Raw genomic sequence first — 19,175 nt, forward strand, 5'->3', positions numbered from 1 at the left:
CGTCCATTTCCCAGATTTAGGTTCGCAAAGGTATAACTACTCCGCCCAGCGCAGACTATGGATAGCGTGCAAGTTCGTAAGTTTCATTCTCTCCGATACCAAAGGAGATTCACTGCCCTCTGAGCCTGTCTGAAGGTACCACGCGTGTTCTGGACGATTCCGTGCCACCAAAAGGGCGGCGAAGCGAGGTTTCTCTATGGCAGTCCGCTGAGTAGCTTGGTACTGCATCGCGGAGTTCCCCAGTTCGCCTCGGTGAGGAATCGATTTTATTTTCATCCCCATCATCATCATCATCAGCCTGACTACACCAACTGCAGGGAAAAGGCCTCTCCAATGTCTCTCCAATTAACCCTGTCCTTTGCCAGCTTCGCTCGCCCCATGCCTGCAAACTTAATAATCTCCTCCGCCCACCTAACTTTCGGCTGCCCCCTGCTACGCTTACCTCCTCTTGGAAGACACTCCGTTACCCTTAAGGACCAGCGATTATCTTGCCTTCGCATTACATGTATTGCCCAAGCCCACTTCTTTTCTTGATTTCGACTGAGTGTTATTAACCCGAGCTTGTTAAAAGCTCATAAAACATATATTCTAGGCTTTACATTCTACTAATGTTTGTCTGGAAATATTAAACATTTTTATGAATTTCAGGCCGAGTCGCACAACTTGTGCCAGTCAAAAAATTTTCTTTTCGTAAGTTATTCTTATCATCTTTTTTTCTGTAATAAATACGGAGTTTAATTAGCTACACTGTGATGAGCTGCAGGAAAGCAGACTTTTTATTTAACGCGGGAATAAATTGTTTATTCACCAATGCGCCGTAGAGGTGGAGCATCCGCCTCGCATGCAAGAGGACCGGGGCTCGAATCCCGGTGCCGCACAATTCTGCAACGGGTTTAAAAAAAAAAAAACTCCGCATGCCGATGGAACTGCATTACCAGGCCTGGGTGCGGCCAGATTTCGGTGCCCGGAACTGAGAACGCACTCCCTCACCAGAACAGGATTTGGCCACCCTGGTGTAGTACTTGGCCACAACAACCTATATGAACAAACCAATTAAGCCACGGCCCTCAGTCCCGTGCGCCTGCGGAGGAACTGACGAAGGCGGCGGTCAGACCTGTGATGCAGCGGAGGGAATTAACAATCTCTTGCTCTACCTAGACCACCATTGGAAACTCCACCTGACAGTTGTACAGGCAACGCGAGCGCTCTCACGCTTTTTAAGCGACACGGACCTTGCCTCGCGTTTGTGATGTTAGAAGTGTGGCTTTTTCTTTTTATTTTTTATGTATTTTTTCATCTGCATCCTGCCATCATCATCCCCCCCATCGTGACCCGGTTTTTTCTACTCTTCCTGTTTCCTAGTGCAGATTAGCAGGCCAAATATTTTTCAGGCCAGCCTCTCTGCCTTTCAAGTCAATAAATCCTCTCTCTCTCCTCTCAACCTGACAGCGTGTAACGCTGGAACCTTATACGGTGAGGCTAGCTTAGCACTTTTTAGAGGAACTAGAGGGTACAAATGGGATGTCTTAGGGATTTGTTTGGTTAGGAGGACAGAAGAAGCGTTTACAGAGTTAAAGGGCGGGCAGGTGCTATGCTATCGTAGGTTAGCGGATACGCGAGAACTAGGTGTGGGATTCCTCATCAATCGGGATATAGCTGGCAACATATAGGATTCTATACTTTATCGAGAGGGCAGCAGCTACCGTAATTAGGCCTAATAAGAGGTACAGACTGTTGGTTGTACAAGTCTACGCGTCTACATCGACTATGATGTAGATTATAGAAAACTTTTATAACGACATGGAATCTGAAGTGAGGAAATTAAAAACATAGTACACTGTGCTGATGGGCGGTTTCAATGCCAAGCTAGGAAAGGAGCAGGGTGGAGACCAGACAATAGGTGACTATGGAATAGTCTCTAGGAATAGCAGGAGGAGATATTAGTAGAGCTCGCAGATAGAAATAATTTACGGATCATGAACACCTTCTGCGAAGGATAAAAAATTTGGCGGTGGTTTAGCTTTGGTTAAATCAATAGTGACGCAATGCCTACAGCTGGCCGAGTGGAACTTGGTCACGTGACCAATCACGTGACGAATCACGTGATCAGCCGCGCCGCTGGAAGCTGCTCCACACCACGTGACCAACCACGTGACAGCGTGGTGGCGTCGCCACTGCCATGGTGGTGTCACGCTGGAGGCTCGAAATGCCACCGTAATGTAGCTATCTCTACAAAAAGAAAATGTACGTGGAAGAGCCCCAAAGATAAAACTAAAAATGAAATAGACTTCATAATATGCGCTTACCCTGGCATCGTACAGGATATGAAGGTGCTCAGGAAGTGCATTGTAGCGACCACAGGATGGTTAGATTTGGAATCAGCCTAGACTTAGAAGTACTCGCAAGTGGGCTTGTTGGTGAGTATTCGTGAAAGACATGAGAGCGCAAAAATGGCAACATGGGCGAGTAAGGAAACAGGACGATCGCTGCACTTTCCCAAAGCCTAGACTTGAAGAGGGAACGGAAGTATTGAAGCGGATGCCAACTATCGAGTTATCGGTTACAGGGAAGTAGAGGAATTCAGGAAATCATTGCAGAGCCGATGTTAGGCTTCAAGTGAGCACTACTGAACGCTTTTTGTTAGCCGGAAAAACGCCGGTGCGATCCCGGCCGCAGCGGTCGAATTTCGATAGAGGCGAAATTTTATAGACTGCGTACTGTGCGCTGTTATTGCACGTTAAAGAACCCCTAGTGGTCAAAATTTCCGGAGCCCTTCACTACGGTGTCCACCACAGCTTGCGCCGCTTTGGGACGTTAAAATCCACAAATGAAAGCTTTTCGCTAGCCTCCACGTTTCTGCCTGACAGGTGGGCACCGGTAGGACACAGCTGTTGTGTACTTTACTCTTGAGGAATATTGGTCAACCGCTATCGTTAAACCACATTTAACTACCAGATTGTTAAACCACCGAAGGTATACCAATTGCTGAAGGACAGAGGTGCGATTGTGCTAGGAAAACTTGCCACCCTGCATACACAAATGCGTTATGACCTCGAGCGCACGAGAGCCCTGGAAGAATGGTAATATTATCATAATTCTTAAAAAAGATGTCAATGGCTTGAGAAAGTAGAGGTCGATCAGCTTATTTTAAGTTGGCTACAAGGTACTTACTAAGGTAATCGCTAATAGAATCAGGACAACCTTATACTTCAATCAGCCAAATGATCATGCAGGCTTTCGTGAAAGATATTCTACAATAGATCCTCTTCATACTATCAGTCAGGTGGTAGAGAAAAGCGCAAAATATAACCAAAACTTATATATAGCCTTTATTGATTACGAGAAAGCATTTGACTCAGTGGAAACCTCGGCGGTGATGCAGGCATTGCGGAGCCAGCGTGTAGAAGAGCCTTATGCCAAAATACTGGAAGATCTCTATAGCAACAGCACAGATGCCACAGTCCTCAATAAAGTCAGGAATAAAATTACAACAAGGAACGGCATCAGGGAGGAAGACGCGACTCTACGTGCTTCAAAAATCGAGTTAGTAGCTGCTTTCAGACTATGCAAGTTAATCAGGCCAAAGGACTGGCTGCTGAGTGCATGTCTTTTCTTATGTTCATATTTTATTTTTGTATTCTTTATTTGCCGTGTGTATTCAAAGCATTGGAGATTCCAGGTAAAGAATTTGTCGTGAAGTATCAAGTGAGAGTAGGTTCTCAATATATTTTAAAGCAAATGCTATTGCATATCCAAATCATGTATATGTAACCGCGCTGAGGGCGTTTTTTTTTCTATCGATGGTCCATGATGGTCTTGTTAGATAGTACGCTCCAAGCATTAACGTGAACATTGTGCGTTACAATTCAGCTAACTAACAAGAAAGGAAAACCCCCACTCAGACTACACGGTGCATGATATCTTTCCATCATTCGAGAGAGTATTTTGCGCTGCACGCTATATGCTCTACAAAAAAAGGCAGGATTACACTTGGGCAATTGGCGTGCAATCGGTAAAAAAAATTGTCCTGAAGCTAATATTTAAAATGCATAATTAGGTTAGTTTCTTTTGTGCTTTCTGTGTTTTATTTATTTACGCCTCAAAGGCCCGCAAGGGGACCCTTATGCAAAGCCCTCACCAAAGGGCCCTTGAGGTATCTGTAAGAAGTAAATAATTAAGTAAATATTTTGAGCGGTGGGCTGATATAATTATTAAGTAATTAGTTCTTTGCTTGATGCCATGAAGCGGCCGGGGGCATTATGTAGTACAGTTTCCGTTGGCAAGTTGTTCCGCTCTCTGATAGCCTGAATGGAAAATATCTTGAGATGCACAGAGGTGGATCCACTGCTTTTTTCTGTTGGATAATACGGCGTCAGTAACGGTGGGCAGGAGTGACGACGGGTGTTCTGAGGTCTGAAAAGCAGAATTTGTTTTAAAGGCAAAGTCTGGTTATCGTCCTCAGCGATTCAAGGCTGGGGTAGTTAGATTGGTATTTAATGTTGTAACGCTACCGTGGCAAAAATAACATGAATATACGGTACGCACTGCACGATGGTAGGCAGATTACAGCGCTCTGTGAAGCATCATTTCATGGGTGTCCCTGATGGCAGAATGCATATTCAGTTTTTGCGTTACTAAAGTTAAATAAGTATTTAGTTTTTCTGAGCGTTGAGTAAGCCTTATGTTGCGTTTTAGGTAGCCTAGGACACGGTTAGCATCATTAGTTATATTCATAATGCCGGAGGTAAAAGTCAGATCATGTGTTAGGCTGATTCCTAGGTGTTTGTTTGATGGTGCATGTTCCATCGTGCTGCTGCGTGTACTGTAACTTCAAAAATGATGCGAATGAACACAATTAAATCAGACATGAGTTGTGTTATTAGCATTCAAGGACATGAACCAAAAAGGGCACAAATTTTTTTTGAGTACTGTGTCATTTCGCTGATGGAATGAGTCACTGTTGCTAGTGGTGCTCCGGTAGATGAAGCCGTCGTCTCCGAACATTCGAACAGTCGATGATAGAATATTAGGAAGACCGTTAATGAACATTAAACAAAGTAGAGGGCGTAAAACGGCGCCTTGCGGGACGCCAGGTGTTGCAGAGGACATTGAAGACACATGGATTTATTAGCGAATACGAATTGCAGCGGTTAGTCAAAAAATGATTTAGCGAACTGAACACAAGAGGGTTTAAGTTTATGAGTAAGAGGCTCTGTAAGAGATCTGTTTGGGCTACTTTATCAAATGTTGTTTCGAAGTCCAAAGTAATTGCATCCACAGGTATATTAACACTCTTACTGGAACTAATCTCTTTATTAAATAGAGCTAGCTGAGTTGAACAGGAAAGTTTTATAACAATTACTAGTTAGTTAGGTTCAAAGAATTTGACAGACTCTAAATTTTCATTATTAGCTGCTCTATTAGTTTAGAGAGAACGCTGATGAGTGAAATTAGACAATTATTTTTATTTGATGCCGGAGGACCCTGCTTGTGAACTGAAATTGTCTTTCCAACTTTCCAGTCTTGAAGTATGACACCGGCGTAAAGCGTTGCTTGAAAATGTGGGACAGTAGGACGGCTAAAACAAGTTTGGCGCTCTTGAGGACTTTTCATTATTTCAATTATGATTGCTGATGGCGACCATTTCACGGTGAGCATTTGTCAGGCACCAACCATATGGATGAAATATAGGTATTCTGACATTTCATCATCAGGACAATTAGTAAACATTGACGAAAATACGGAAATAAATGTTTGAGGCACACTGTGTTCACGAATTGGTGAAACCTCTTCGTCAAAAAGTGATATAGATGATAGCGCTTTAGGGTTAATTACTGAGCAGTAACGTCTGGGATTATTTCGGCAGAAAAAATACGATTGTTTAGCTATGGTTGCGTGAGACAAGAAGTGCTTTTTGGTGGTTTGGTACTTTAATCATGTCTGGTGACTATTAGGGCGTCTGTCATTTCGATAGAGTTTTCTTTTTCTTTAGAAGTCTTTTTAGCCTTCGGTTGAACCAACGCGATGATTATAGTCTGGTGGCAGTTTTGGTGGGGATGTTCGGTTTGGATTATGTGAGTTTAATGTCGCAAAGCGACTCAGGCTATAATAGACGCCGTAGTGAAGGGCTCCGGAAATTTCGACCACCTGGGGTTCTTTAACGTGCAATGACATCGCAAAGTATCCGGGCCTCCAGAATTTCGCCTCCATCAAAATTCGACCGCCGCGGCCGGGATCGAACCCACGTCTTTCGGGCCAGCAGCCGAGAGCCATAACCACTCAGCCACCGCGGCGGCTCAGTGGGGATGTACTTGCGGTTGATTTCACGCTTTTTACTTTTGAAAAGGGACCGTTTACTTAAGTGGAACGTTGTGCAAAAATAAGACGAGAATACTTACAGAACTCGATGAGGTGATTATTTATGCTTTCATTGCCGCCCGTGTGATTAAGAGTTAATATTTTTGTTCGTTTTTTTGGGGCGTGATAGGGGGTTGTGATAATTGTCATGAACTTTGGTTAGGTCGCCCAGGACTGGAAGCTCTGTAAAAGTGGTAGGACGTTATTAGGGTGTGTTGTGAACACGAGGTCAAGTATGTTAGATGAATGGCTATCTTTTAGGAAATGCTTTAAACATACGGGAACTACATACCCATGTCTAAAAAAGGGGTACCGCTTTTTTTAACGGCTTCCTCAAGACGTTAGACTCTATAGCGGCCGGCACTCCTCACATTGCTCGACGTGTGTATCGCCGGCGTCTATCACGACATCTGCTGCTAAGCGGTGCGAAGAAATCAACTTTTCCAGACGTGCCGCGTCTGTTCGTTGTTACCCCAAGCTATGGTGTCCACCAGTGGCACCTTTTTTTTTTCTTCACTTCCCAAACTGTCGGAAACGCGTCGTCCGAGCTTTGTGAGGAAGGAATCCTCGTAACTCACACAACGCTACGCGCTGCACCAGTTAATGCAAGCAATCTTCGCCGTTATTGAATGGGCTTCGAAAGTCGACAACGGTGCCCGTTCTTTTATATTGCGCGCAGATGTAACCCTGGACGTTGCAGATACAGTAGTAACTGCAAGTTCAGTGCTAATTTGTGCTGTCATTTTTCATCTCTTTTTGAGCATGAGGGAGGTGCTTATTGCAGATGTGAGTAATGCTGTAGGTGTGCGATTGGCGCGACAAAAAGAACTGAAAGGAACACCACGAATACGGGGCGCGAAGGGAGAAACAATGTTCGTTTAATTGTTCATGGGTTATGCTCATTCATTTTCTTCAGCTGCGCGCCGTCATATCGTATTGTAACGCGAATAAAAACAAACAGACTTCTCTTTAATTATTGTATCTGCAAGTAGCCGATTACACAACGATCTAGACGACTGCCGTAGTTTCACAATGCTTATCTCGGAAATCTTCTGTGCCTGAACTTTGACGTGGCCGAGAGTAACGAGTATTGCGATCTTCGAAGACTTCCCAGAGCACTTCCTGATATCGCAGCCGCCGCGTTGCGTACTTTTGAGGCACTAGATCGCGTAATACACCTTCCTTTGAATGCCTTCAGCCGTATGACCGCTCGACTGCCGCCTCCACGACTTGACAATAGATAGCGTTTGCATACTCGGCGCAAGTGCATGCCCATATGCAGTTTGTTCAGTCAACCACGGAAAACGTTGCTCATCAGGCTACCGCTATTCTTGCATTTATAATAAAGACGCCTAGTCCGTAGCGTCGACGAAAGTTGGTGCAATAAAATGCATTGTATGAACGGAGGAGTAGATTCTCGTGTAGCTCTTCAATGGTGGTTGCCCTTCAGCTTGGACCACGCCTGTTGGTCGATTACGTCCCACCTTCGCTAACTGAAAGCGAATGGACAAAACGCAGCATGCGCAAAAGAGACCTGTCGAACCAAACAGCCTGCATATCTATCCTAGTCGAACTGATCTGTGCCGACTGTTTGCCGGTATATCGAGCATGGATGGGATATGAGAGTTACTTCTCAAGTGCACTCTTAACTGAGGAACCGCCCTCTTTCCGAATGTGAGCGACGTTATTTTGTGTTCAATTCCATTTCTAGTATGGCCTCACTTTTAGAAGAAAATGGGCAAAGATGCCAGAACCATTGTATACTGGTGTTACATTACGTGCCTTCTTTTACGGGGCTGGAGACGCGTGAGTATTCTTTTTTCAAGCTTTTTGCTCATCCTTCAAACTGGTCTTAACCTTAATGTTCAGTTTAACACTTTGCATTGTTTTTTACTGCCTGCTTTTTGAGCCATATTATAGAATATTTCGATTATGCAGGCCAGTCCGTGAAAAGTTTAGTGAGATCTGGGACATGATGTCTGAAAATTTCCTTCACGGGCTTGCAAAATAATATCGATGCGGCGATCGGAGCTAACAGAAGCCTTCATCTAGAAAGTGGGCCCATGTCCATGAATCCTTCCGCTTGAAGACACGCAAAAGAAAAATTCTACCTCACGGATGATTTCGGTACGCAATTGTTGGAGAAAATTTTTCCGGGAGAACGTGAAAAATTCGCGGAAAATAGTACAGGCCTACATTCCGCCTATATACGAATATAAAAACAAAGTGTACCTCAAATAATCCCCGCAGGGGGGCGCCTGCAGCTTGCAGGCGTCGCGACGGTGAGTGGCGACACCGCGGGTTCCCGAGCATCCGCAGGGACATCCCCGCAAGGGGATGATGGTGAACTGTGCATCACCACGGACCCGAGCACCCGCGCCTCGCCGTGCGTGGCATCGCCGTGTCCGGGGAAAAGGGGATCCTGGTGGTTGAGCCGATGCCGAGCGTTTGGACCCTTAAGGCCCCTTGGCAAAGGCAACACACCACTTTGGCCCCAGCTTCCTGCAGACGGCACCTCCGGCCTGACCCGACCGGGGGGAATCGGCAGTCGCCTTTTCCTATCCTCCTCTCCATCTTTCACTTTCCTATCTCTGTCTCACAACTCTCCTATATCCTACTCACTCCTTGGTTTTTCCTGTTTTCCTGGCGGCGAGGGTTAACCTTGTGTGACCAACTACCCTGAGTTGAGTCATATTTGGTTATAGTTGAGGTGTACAGCTGGCGTGGGCAGGACTTGCTTTCAAGTTCCTGTCCCGTCCCCTTGTTGGACTCCGTGGTGGGTGGCTGGCACCATGACCGAATAACTAAATTTTCCTTATGGCTCCCCCCCTTTCAAAACCTGATCGCTCTCTGAAAAGAGGGCGGAACGAAGCAACAGACTTTTTCCCGAAAAAGAAAACAACCTTCCCAAAGTTCCATGTCATACATAGTACAGTAGAAGGAAAACAGGCAAGAATACTATCACCCTTTCTTGTGTCAAAGTGCCTAACAGATGCACTGGGCCCCGGATATAAGCTATCGAAAATGGCCAGTGGCGACTTATTACTAGAAATCCGTGACCATACCCAAAACTCCAAGATCCCAAACATTCTCTCTATTGGAGACATCCCAGTCTCCATAACAGCCCACAGATCCCTCAATACCGTCCGTGGTGTCATTTCAGAAAACGACTTCATTCATCTAACAGAAAAAGAAATGCTAGAAGGTCTCAGCGACCAAAATGTCACAGATGTCTATCGAATTAAAATCCGCAAAGACAACAAAGAAATAGATACTAAACACCTGGTACTCACATTCAGCACAAGCACATTACCTGAAACCATCGAAGTCGGATACCTTAAAGTTAATGTCAGGCACTACATTCCTAACCCACGCAGATGCTTCAACTGTCAAAGATTCGGGCACGGCTCTCAGAGTTGCCGCGGCCGCAAAGCCTGTGCGAAATGCGCTTCTAAGGACCACAATTCAGAGGAATGTGACGCAGCACTGCGCTGCGCAAATTGCGAAGGAGACCACGCTGCGTACTCCAGGGCGTGTCCGTCCTGGAAAAAGGAGAAAGAAATTATCACCATAAAGACCAAAGAAAACATTTCATTTAAAGAAGCCAGGAGGCGTTTTGCACTAAACAACACATTCTCGTTCACAGCGAAACCAAACTTCGCTGATGTGGTGCGCAGGGGCGTAGCACCACACAGCTCTCCGGCACCTGCCGAGGCCACTTCCACCGAGCCTATGGCAGGGCCATCCACGCCCCAGGCAGGGTCAGCGAAAGCTGCCCTGCCATTTTCACAGCAGGGAGCGCCGGTCCATGGGTCGGCATCCCGCAGGACTTCCCCCCGTCAGGGGAGGCCTGAAACTAACACAACCGCGGCTGCGCGGTCCTCCAGCACCTCTGGCGAGGTGATGGATACAACTCCCAGTCCGCCCGCTTTGCAGCGGCGGAACAGCTCTCTTGAGCGAAAAAAAGACAGACCCCTAATAACGGGCCCTGAGCATAAGTAAACGCCTTAGCGTTCTCACCCCAAAAATTAACATGGCTTTCTTAATTCAGTGGAATTGTAGAGGAATTATGCGGAACTACAGCGACGTAACACATATTTTAGGGTCTATGCTACCCACAGTTTTGTCTTCAGGAGACCAATCTTGGTCCACAACATGTGCATATCCTTAAACATTATAACATTTTTAGACGCGATCGCGAGCAGGCAAATCGACTCTCGGGAGGCGTCGCGATTGTCCTTCAAAGCGGCGTCCCTGCTCAAGAAATCAAACTTTACACAAAACTTGAGGCAGTTGCAGTTAGCGTCGTTACCTACAAAACAATAACAATTTGCTCTTTATATCTCCCCCCACACATCACATTAACAATACAAGATTTAGAAGGCCTGATCAATGAATTGCCGGAGCCATATCTGGTAGTTGGCGATTTTAACGCTCACTCCCCGTTTTGGGGAAGCGAACGCTGTGACTCTAGGGGCAAAATAATCGAAGATTTTCTACTCTCAAATAATGTCTGTCTTTTAAACACAGGAAAGGCCACATATTGTTGCCCAAGCTCAGCAAAAATGAGCTTCCTTGATTTAGCTTTCACATCACCGTCTCTTTTTACCGATTTTAAATGGGATGTTTTAAATGATCCTCTGGGAAGTGATCACCTACCCACTGTCATCAGGCTCTCGTCTTCCACTCCACTCATCCCCACAAGACCACGGCGCTGGAAATTTCACCTCGCCGACTGGTCACTTTTTACAGAAAGTGCCACTCTAGATAAAGAATTTTCTGAAGACCTCAGCATAGATGAAATTAATGAAAGATTTACTACATGCATAATATCTGCTGCAACACTCGCTATACCACAAACAACAGGACTCGTACAGAAGAAACACAAAGTATGGTGGACAGAAGAATGTACATTTGCAAAAAAACAGCAAAATAAAGCATGGGGCACCTTGCGCCGGTACCCCACTGCAGAGAACTTACTCATTTTTAAAAGGGCCAAGGCGAGATCGCGGTACGTGCGCAGGAATGCTGAGAAAACCTCCTGGCAGAAATATGTGTCCTCTATAAATAGTTCAATACCATCAAAGAAAATGTGGGACAAAGTTCGTAAATTCACTGGTGACCATACTTCCTTCACACTTCCGCTTTTGACAACACCCGGTACTCAAACAACATTAGAAGAACAGGCCAACATATTGGGTGAGCATTTTTCCACAGTTTCAAGCTCATCCAACTATACACAAACATTTCAAAAGCACAAAACAATAGTAGAAAAACAAAAACTTCCCTTTAGAACATGCATACACGAAGACTACAATCAGGTTATTACAATGCAGGAAATAAACACAGTACTAACATCCGGTAAAATGACAGCACCAGGCGCAGACAATATACATTATGCCATGCTTGCTCACCTCTCTGAGACTGCCATAGAGGCTCTCCTAAAATTTTTCAATAAAATATGGATGAGTGGAGAAATCCCCCAAGCATGGAAAGAGGCAATCATAGTACCCTTCCTAAAACCTGGCAAGCCACCAACTACTCCCACCAGTTACAGGCCAATAACACTCACTAGCTGTATAGCAAAATCATTCGAAAGCATTCTAAACATCAGACTAACCTTCATACTTCAGTCCCGGCAACTTTTAGATATACACCAGTGCGGTTTTAAAAAGACATGTTCCACAACCGATCACATCGTTCGCTTTGAGAACACAGTTCGGGAAGCGTTCATCCACAACCAGCACTGTATCGGGGTCTTCTTCGACATGGAGAAGGCTTACGATAACCACGTGGAGGTTCGGTATCCTCCGTGACCTAGCGGACCTAGGTATCCGCGGCAGGATGCTGAGCTGTTTGAATGACTTCCTAACCAACCGCACGTTCCGAGTCCGCCTAGGTGCAACCTTCTCCAACACTTTTACACAAGAAACTGGCGTACCCCAGGGGTGCATCCTCAGCACGACCTTATTCATCATCAAAATGAACTCAATAGGAAAAGTAATCCCAAAATCCATAATGTACTCTGTTTACGTAGACGACCTCCAAATAGCATGCACGTCATCCAGCATACCCACCTGTGAGCGACAGATACAAATAACAATAAATAAACTGGCTACCTGGGCAGATAGAAACGGATTTAGATTTTCCCCTCAGAAAACAGTAGCGGTTCTGTTCTCTTTGAGACGAGGCCTACAGGCCAACCCCACAATATATCTAAACCAAACCCAATTACCTGTCAAACAAGAGCATAAATTTCTAGGGATAACTTTCGATAAAAAGCTCACTTTCTTGCCACATATAAACACCTTAAAGAAAAAAGCTTCCCAAGCCCTCAATGTGCTAAAACTACTGTCAAGAAAACGCTGGGGATCTGATAGGGCATGCCTATTACATATATATCGTTCTCTGGTTCGCTCTAAGTTAGACTATAGGTGCATAGTATATGGCTCAGCAAGACCGTCCTACATAAAACGACTAGATCCTATCCACAATCTTTGTTTAAGGTTGTCTTCTGGTGCTTACAGAACTTCACCAATAGCAAGTCTGTATGTGGAAACGAATGAACCTTCCTTAGAAGATCGAAGAACTGCACTAACTTGTACATACATCCTCAAAATCCTTTCTCACCCCAAACATCTCTGTTACTCAATCGTCACGAAATGCCCATCCAGAATACTCTTCAACAACAAGCCTCACGCAATTAAGCCGTTGCTCTTGCGCTTCGAAGAAAAATGCCAAGCACTAAACATATTTAATGAAATTAAAAATATTGCCCCAAGATGCGAATCGCTACCACCGTGGTACACTCTTCCCACAGTGTGTGACGTCACACTAACACGCCTCAGGAAAACTTGTACACCACACGACCAGATAATACAAGAATATCTAGCACTACAGGAAAAATACAGAAATTACACTCCATTTTATACTGACGGGTCAAAAACTCATGCTCATGTAGGAAGCGCAGTAATACAAGGAAAAAATGAAAATGCAGTACGACTTCCCTCATGTGCTACAGTTTTCACCGCGGAGTGTTATGCTATTAGTGTTGCGGTGCAGAAAATAACAAATGAAAACATCAGAAACAGCATCATCTATACAGATTCACTGAGCGTCCTTACAGCATTAAAATCTAAAAATGCCACGGAGCCACTGATTGGAAGCATCATACATAATATAGTAAAGGTCACAACACAAAAACATGTTATAAAATTGTGCTGGGTTCCCAGTCACGTTGGCATTCAGGACAACGAGAGAGCCGACATGTGTGCTGCACAAACCAGAACCATGGAAATAAAACATGTGAATTTGCCTCCTAGGGATTACATGAAGTTAGTGCATAGCAGACTAAGAGACAAGTGGCAAGCTTCTTGGCAAAATGAAGGACACAACAAGCTGCATACCATAAAGCCCATTATAAAAGAATGGAAATCAAGCCACCATAAAGAGCGTTTTATCGAAGTAATTTTATGTCGTTTACGCATAGGTCACACACACATCACCCATAACTTCTTATTAACAAAAAAAGACAAACCTGTGTGTGAAATGTGTGGTGAAGAGCTCACAGTAAATCACATTTTAATTTCTTGTTCGCATCTCGAAGAACTTAGACAAAACGTTTTTACGGTATTTTACAATGAACACATTCCATTTCATCCCGCATTGCTTTTAGGCGAGCAAACACTCGTCGAATTTTCACTTGTTTGTAAGTTTCTGAAGAAAGCCAGTGTTTTAAATCTATTATAATGTAACCTCTGTACACTTGACATAGCATCATCTAACCTTGTGTTTGGCGCATGATAGCCATAGTTGCTTATGCGCCATAAAACCCCATACAACATGTACCTCAAATAAACAAAAATATTTCACCTTTGTGGCTCGCACCTTGATGCATTTCATGTTCATGCGATATACCCTTATTGTAGCAGGAGGAGCAGCATAACTTCTGATGTACGACCCTTTTTACATAGGCCGAGGTTACCATCTTCAAATGTGACCCTTTCTTCACTATGACACAGCAGCCAAGCAAACCGCTCGGTTATTCAAAAAATAAATTGTGAAGGCGACTGTAATGACATTTTCCTAATGCAATGTAATTTGCGAAAGCATTTTCAGATTTTCTAGAAAACACGTGTAAAACGCACAAACGATGTTAACCTGCTGCTGTTTTCATGCCCATAAGTTTTGTTTAACACTGGTACTGAATGTCTGTATGTGTTGAAGTTGCATCTTTTGGGTGGGGATAATGAGCTAAACCCCGGGCCTACCAAGGATGACCCTAGCAAGACAAATAACGACGTCGTTGCTTTACTGAAAGCACTGACTGGTAAAATGGACAAAAATCACTCAGAAGTCCTGTACCAGAGTAGCGAAATAAAGGAAATGCAAATAAATCTCGAGCAGCGAATGAGCAATATTTATGACCGACTAACGGCTGAGGAAGCTGACATTGCTGCTTCACATTCCTACTCTGAAAATGATATTGCTCGCAAACTTTCGGAAGCTATTCATACCAAAGCGACCACTCTTAGTATACGTTTATACGAACTGGAAGACAGATCAAGGCGTGAAAACTTGCTGTTCTGCGGTTTTCCTGATCAGCTGTCAGAATCATGGGCGGAATCAGAAAAAAGTTCGCGACGCTATTTCATCATCATTAAACATGCAGCTAACTGATGATTACTTGATAACTTGATCCGATGAAAATGGCGTTGCTAATCTTAGTGAAATATGTTGCGATGCACCTAATGAAGCATTTTTAAATATCTTTTTGTGACTCCAGTCTGTTTCCCTGCCTGTAATTGATGACATGTATTTTATTCCAATGGACACTGTACTTATTGACTCTGCCGGTGTGCAAAACTTGATTAAGAACCTAAAACTGCCCTCGTCGTCGGCCGTAGAGTACCGATGTATACTGACCCATAATCCTCTCTAACCTGTTTACTCAATCTTTGCATTCTTCAGTGTTACCAAACGATTGGAAGGTGAGAAAGGTGGTACCGTTATTCAAGTCTGGTGACCCACATCCACCCACTAACTATAGACCAATTTACCTAATTAGCGATCCATGCAAAATCATAGAACATATAATCTATTCTATCCTGGTTAATTTTCTTGAAGATAACTCATTTTTTACGCCACATCAGCATGGGTTTCGAAAATCGTTTTCATGCGAGACACAGCTCATATCTTTGACTGATGACCTTCTTGCTACCATAGACTCTGAATCCTACATCGACTGTATATTTCTAGATTTATCCAAACCGTTTGATTTTGTTATTCAACAATTGCCTTGTTTGAAGCTTAGCAGGCTTAACATTGATCCCAGACTTTTAGCATGGATCGAAAATTTTATTCTCATCATAACACAGTTTGCATATGGCAATAACTCTGATTCTTCGCCTTCTCCAGTTTACTCCGGCGTCCCCCTTGGTTCTGTGCTGGGACCATTGCTTTTCCTTATCTACTATAATGACTCGCCTCACCACATTAACTCTTCTATTTGATCGTTCGCCAATGACTGCGTAATTTACAGAACGATTTCTTCTATCTTTGACTACGCCCAACTTCAGTGCGACATTAACTGCATATCCGACTGGTGTAACACCTGGAACATGCGCCTTAACCCTAATAAGTGCAAAGAAATGCGAATTTCCCGGAACACTCCTCCTGTTTCCATGTAATTTTTTGACTACCAAATGGATGGCCTTTCCCTAGAACACCTAACGTCTTAAAAATACCTAGATGTTTGCATAACTAACAATCTGTCCTGGCAAGCACATATAAACTCCATTTGCAGAAATACCAATCGCATAATTGAATATTTAAGGCCAACTTTTACAATGGCACCGTCCTCTTTAAATCACTCGTGCGCCTCATACTCTAATATCTATGCTCGGTGTGGGATCATGGTCTCGAACGTCACACTCGAACATTGGAGTCTGTGCAAAATCGTTGCTCAAGATTCATACTTCACAACTACTCTCGTTTATCAAGGGTATCAAACATGAAAGCTACTTTGAACCTTCCACTTCTTTCCTTACGAAGAAAAATGTCTCGCTTATTTCTCTTTAACAAAATTTATCGTCACGATCGCCATTTTAAAGAAGCGTTTCTCTCTGAACCTGAATGCATTTCATCCCGTAGAGATCAGTCTCATAAAGTTGGCATCCCCTTTTGTCGCATGAACGCATATTTCCACTCATTTATTTCCAAGACCAGCAACGAATGGAACGACCTGCCTACCTCAATTGCCACAATTACCGACTCGGTTTTGTTCAAATCTGCTCCCGAAGAATATGTTTACGCCCACTAATCTGCATCTTACCGCGTTATTTGTTGTTGTCCCTTTTTTTGTCCCTCTGTATTGCCGCAATTCCTGTGTTATAACTACATAAATATAGATATTTTTTATGAATTGTACTCTATTCTGTAATGCCTCCAGGGGCATTGAAGGTATTTAAATATTAAATAAATAAACGCTTCATTATACTTCTTTAAAATTACTGTTTGGGCTGGCGTCCATGGTCGCCTTAGATAAGCCCATAGCGACGTATGCCACTATTCACGAAGAGTAGAAAAGAAAGTATTCCAGGTAAACTAATTGCTGATAACACACAAAAAAATATATCTGCAATGGTAGAAGCAGTACGTATATCAGTATGGTATAATAGAAACTCGCGTTAATGACAGTGCGTAGTCACCATATTTCCTGGCGCTCGGCTGCTGGCCCGAAAGACGCGGGTTCGATCCCGGCCGCGGTGATCGAATTTCGATGGAGGCGAAATTCTAGAGGCCCGTGTACTGTGCGATGTCAGTGCACGCTATAGAACCCCCGGTGGTCGAAATTATCGGGAGCCCTTCACTACGGCGTCCCTCATAGCCTGAGTCGCTTTGGGACGTTAAACCCCCATAAACCAGTCACCATATTTCCTGTATTTTATGACGCGTGTCCAAGAGATGGTACCTACATAGATTGGCACCAAATGCTCGCGCCTTCTGTAAAATATTCCGCAAACGTTTCCATGTCTACAGCGCATTTGACGGCGCACAAGAACGCAGAGAGAAGAAGAAGGCACACAACGCGCAGAGCTCTGACTGATAACCGAGTTTATTGGAAGGCCAGAAAAGCTTTTTGTACACGACGATGACCAGAAAACAAAAATTGCATAAAAATATGCAAGGAAGGAACTACTGCCATCATGTAACTGGCATGCGTCGAATCTCACAATCGATTTATTTGGTTTCCTTTTGGGACAGTGCTACTGAGGGTATAAGCTCACCTTCAGTCGCATTGTCCCAAAAAGAAATCAAGTATCTCGACTGTGAGATTCGACGCATGCCAGTTACATGCTGGCAGTAGTTCCTTCCTTGCATATGTTTGTGCGATTTTTGTTTTCTGGTCATCGTCGTGTATAAAAAGCTTTTCTGGCCTTCCAATAAACTCGGTTGTCAGTCAGAGCTCTGTGCGTTGTGTGCCTTCATCTCCCCTGTGCCTTCTTACGTGCCGTCGAATGTGCTGTGGTTATGGAAGTGAAAAACCATCTCGCCTAACGGATTCTAATCTGCAAACGTTATTCTTTGTTCTTTTGAGCCAACCGTCTAGCTAAAGCCACACCGCATAATCGTGTGGCGTGCTAGTTCTGCAGCTTAATTAATGGGTAACTGACCTTTTTTTTAGAAATAACACGCACTGTTTCAGTTGTGAGTATCCACCAGCTGTACAGCCATTACCAAAGCAATTTTCGCTTCTATGCTAACCACTTGGCTTTTCTGGCCTCCTTGGTGTTCTGTTCTGTGTCCGCTAGAACAACAGTTTCTTGAACTTGCCTCCTAGCCCAACCATATCATCATGTGATATGAACCATGTTTGCATGATTCAGTTCTCTAGCTGTGTTCAGGCAGTAAATGAGACAATTGTCTTGTAAAGGACACAATCTCTAGTCTGCGCATTCAGATGGTTGAGTGAAGGACTGAGCGCTTTGGATCTTTCATAGAAAGACTTTTGTATGCTTAGTCTGAGTGATATTCTGGAAGACTAACTTCATGGTGTTTGGGAAATACTCCTGCACAAATAGCGGGCGCATTATGAGGCCTCTCTATGCACATGATGTGCCGAAGTCCTCCGAACGCCTCCGTGGTAGAAACCACTACCAATACATGAGATGGGAAACTGCGTTGTCGAAGCAACGTGACGCATGAAGTTTTAAGTTCTCAACCAATATTAAAAGTTCGAAGATAACCACAAAGGAGAGAATAAATTGAGAGTCCCAAAAGAGGTATATCGACTACAAAATAAACCTTGCGTTGTGGGTTTTTGTTGACACAACGTACATTTTCTTTATATGCGTGAAGAATACCCTGTTCTAATACACATCAATTTTTATCAAAGGAATGAGTGCAAGGACAAGTTACGCAGAATATGGGCTTTGCCAATCTACCTACTGTTTCCTACCTCGAAGTTTTCTGACTCAGATAAAGAATGCAAAATGCGAATGTAAAAATTCACTTGAGTGGCTGAATAGTGTCGAGCAATGGTTTAGCTTTCTTTCCTGGGAGAAAAAAAAAAGTTGAATTTTTGAGCCAATTCTTGCCTGCAGTGTTTCAAACTTCTTAAACTTGAATTTCTTCCCTCTGAAATCAGCCTGTTTTGCTGGTATTAGGAGCGATCGGTGTAAAGTATGCGTTGCTACCGCGCTTTAAGGTTCCCCTCAATTGAAAAAGAAAACGCACTTTTCTCCGCAGTTAAGAAATATCGGTGGCAAAGGAAGTGACCATCAAGTAGCCGACTGTGTGTTTTGCCTTCCTGCTTT

The 19,175-nt window shown here is 43.9% G+C and overlaps 1 protein-coding gene across 1 annotated transcript in view; it reads left to right on the top strand.

Moving 5' to 3' along the window:
• The window catches only part of LOC144103279 (uncharacterized), a 77,931-nt gene that overhangs the window by 21,394 nt on the left and 37,362 nt on the right, over nt 1–19,175 (top strand). Inside the window, exon 4 of the mRNA XM_077636041.1 lies at nt 8,069–8,163. Within this exon, the coding sequence (XP_077492167.1) occupies nt 8,069–8,163 (95 nt within the window). The remainder of the gene's footprint in view (nt 1–8,068; nt 8,164–19,175) is intronic.

The sequence above is a fragment of the Amblyomma americanum genome, chromosome 9 (assembly GCF_052857255.1).
Source record: "Amblyomma americanum isolate KBUSLIRL-KWMA chromosome 9, ASM5285725v1, whole genome shotgun sequence".
Taxonomy (NCBI): Eukaryota; Metazoa; Arthropoda; class Arachnida; order Ixodida; family Ixodidae; genus Amblyomma; species Amblyomma americanum.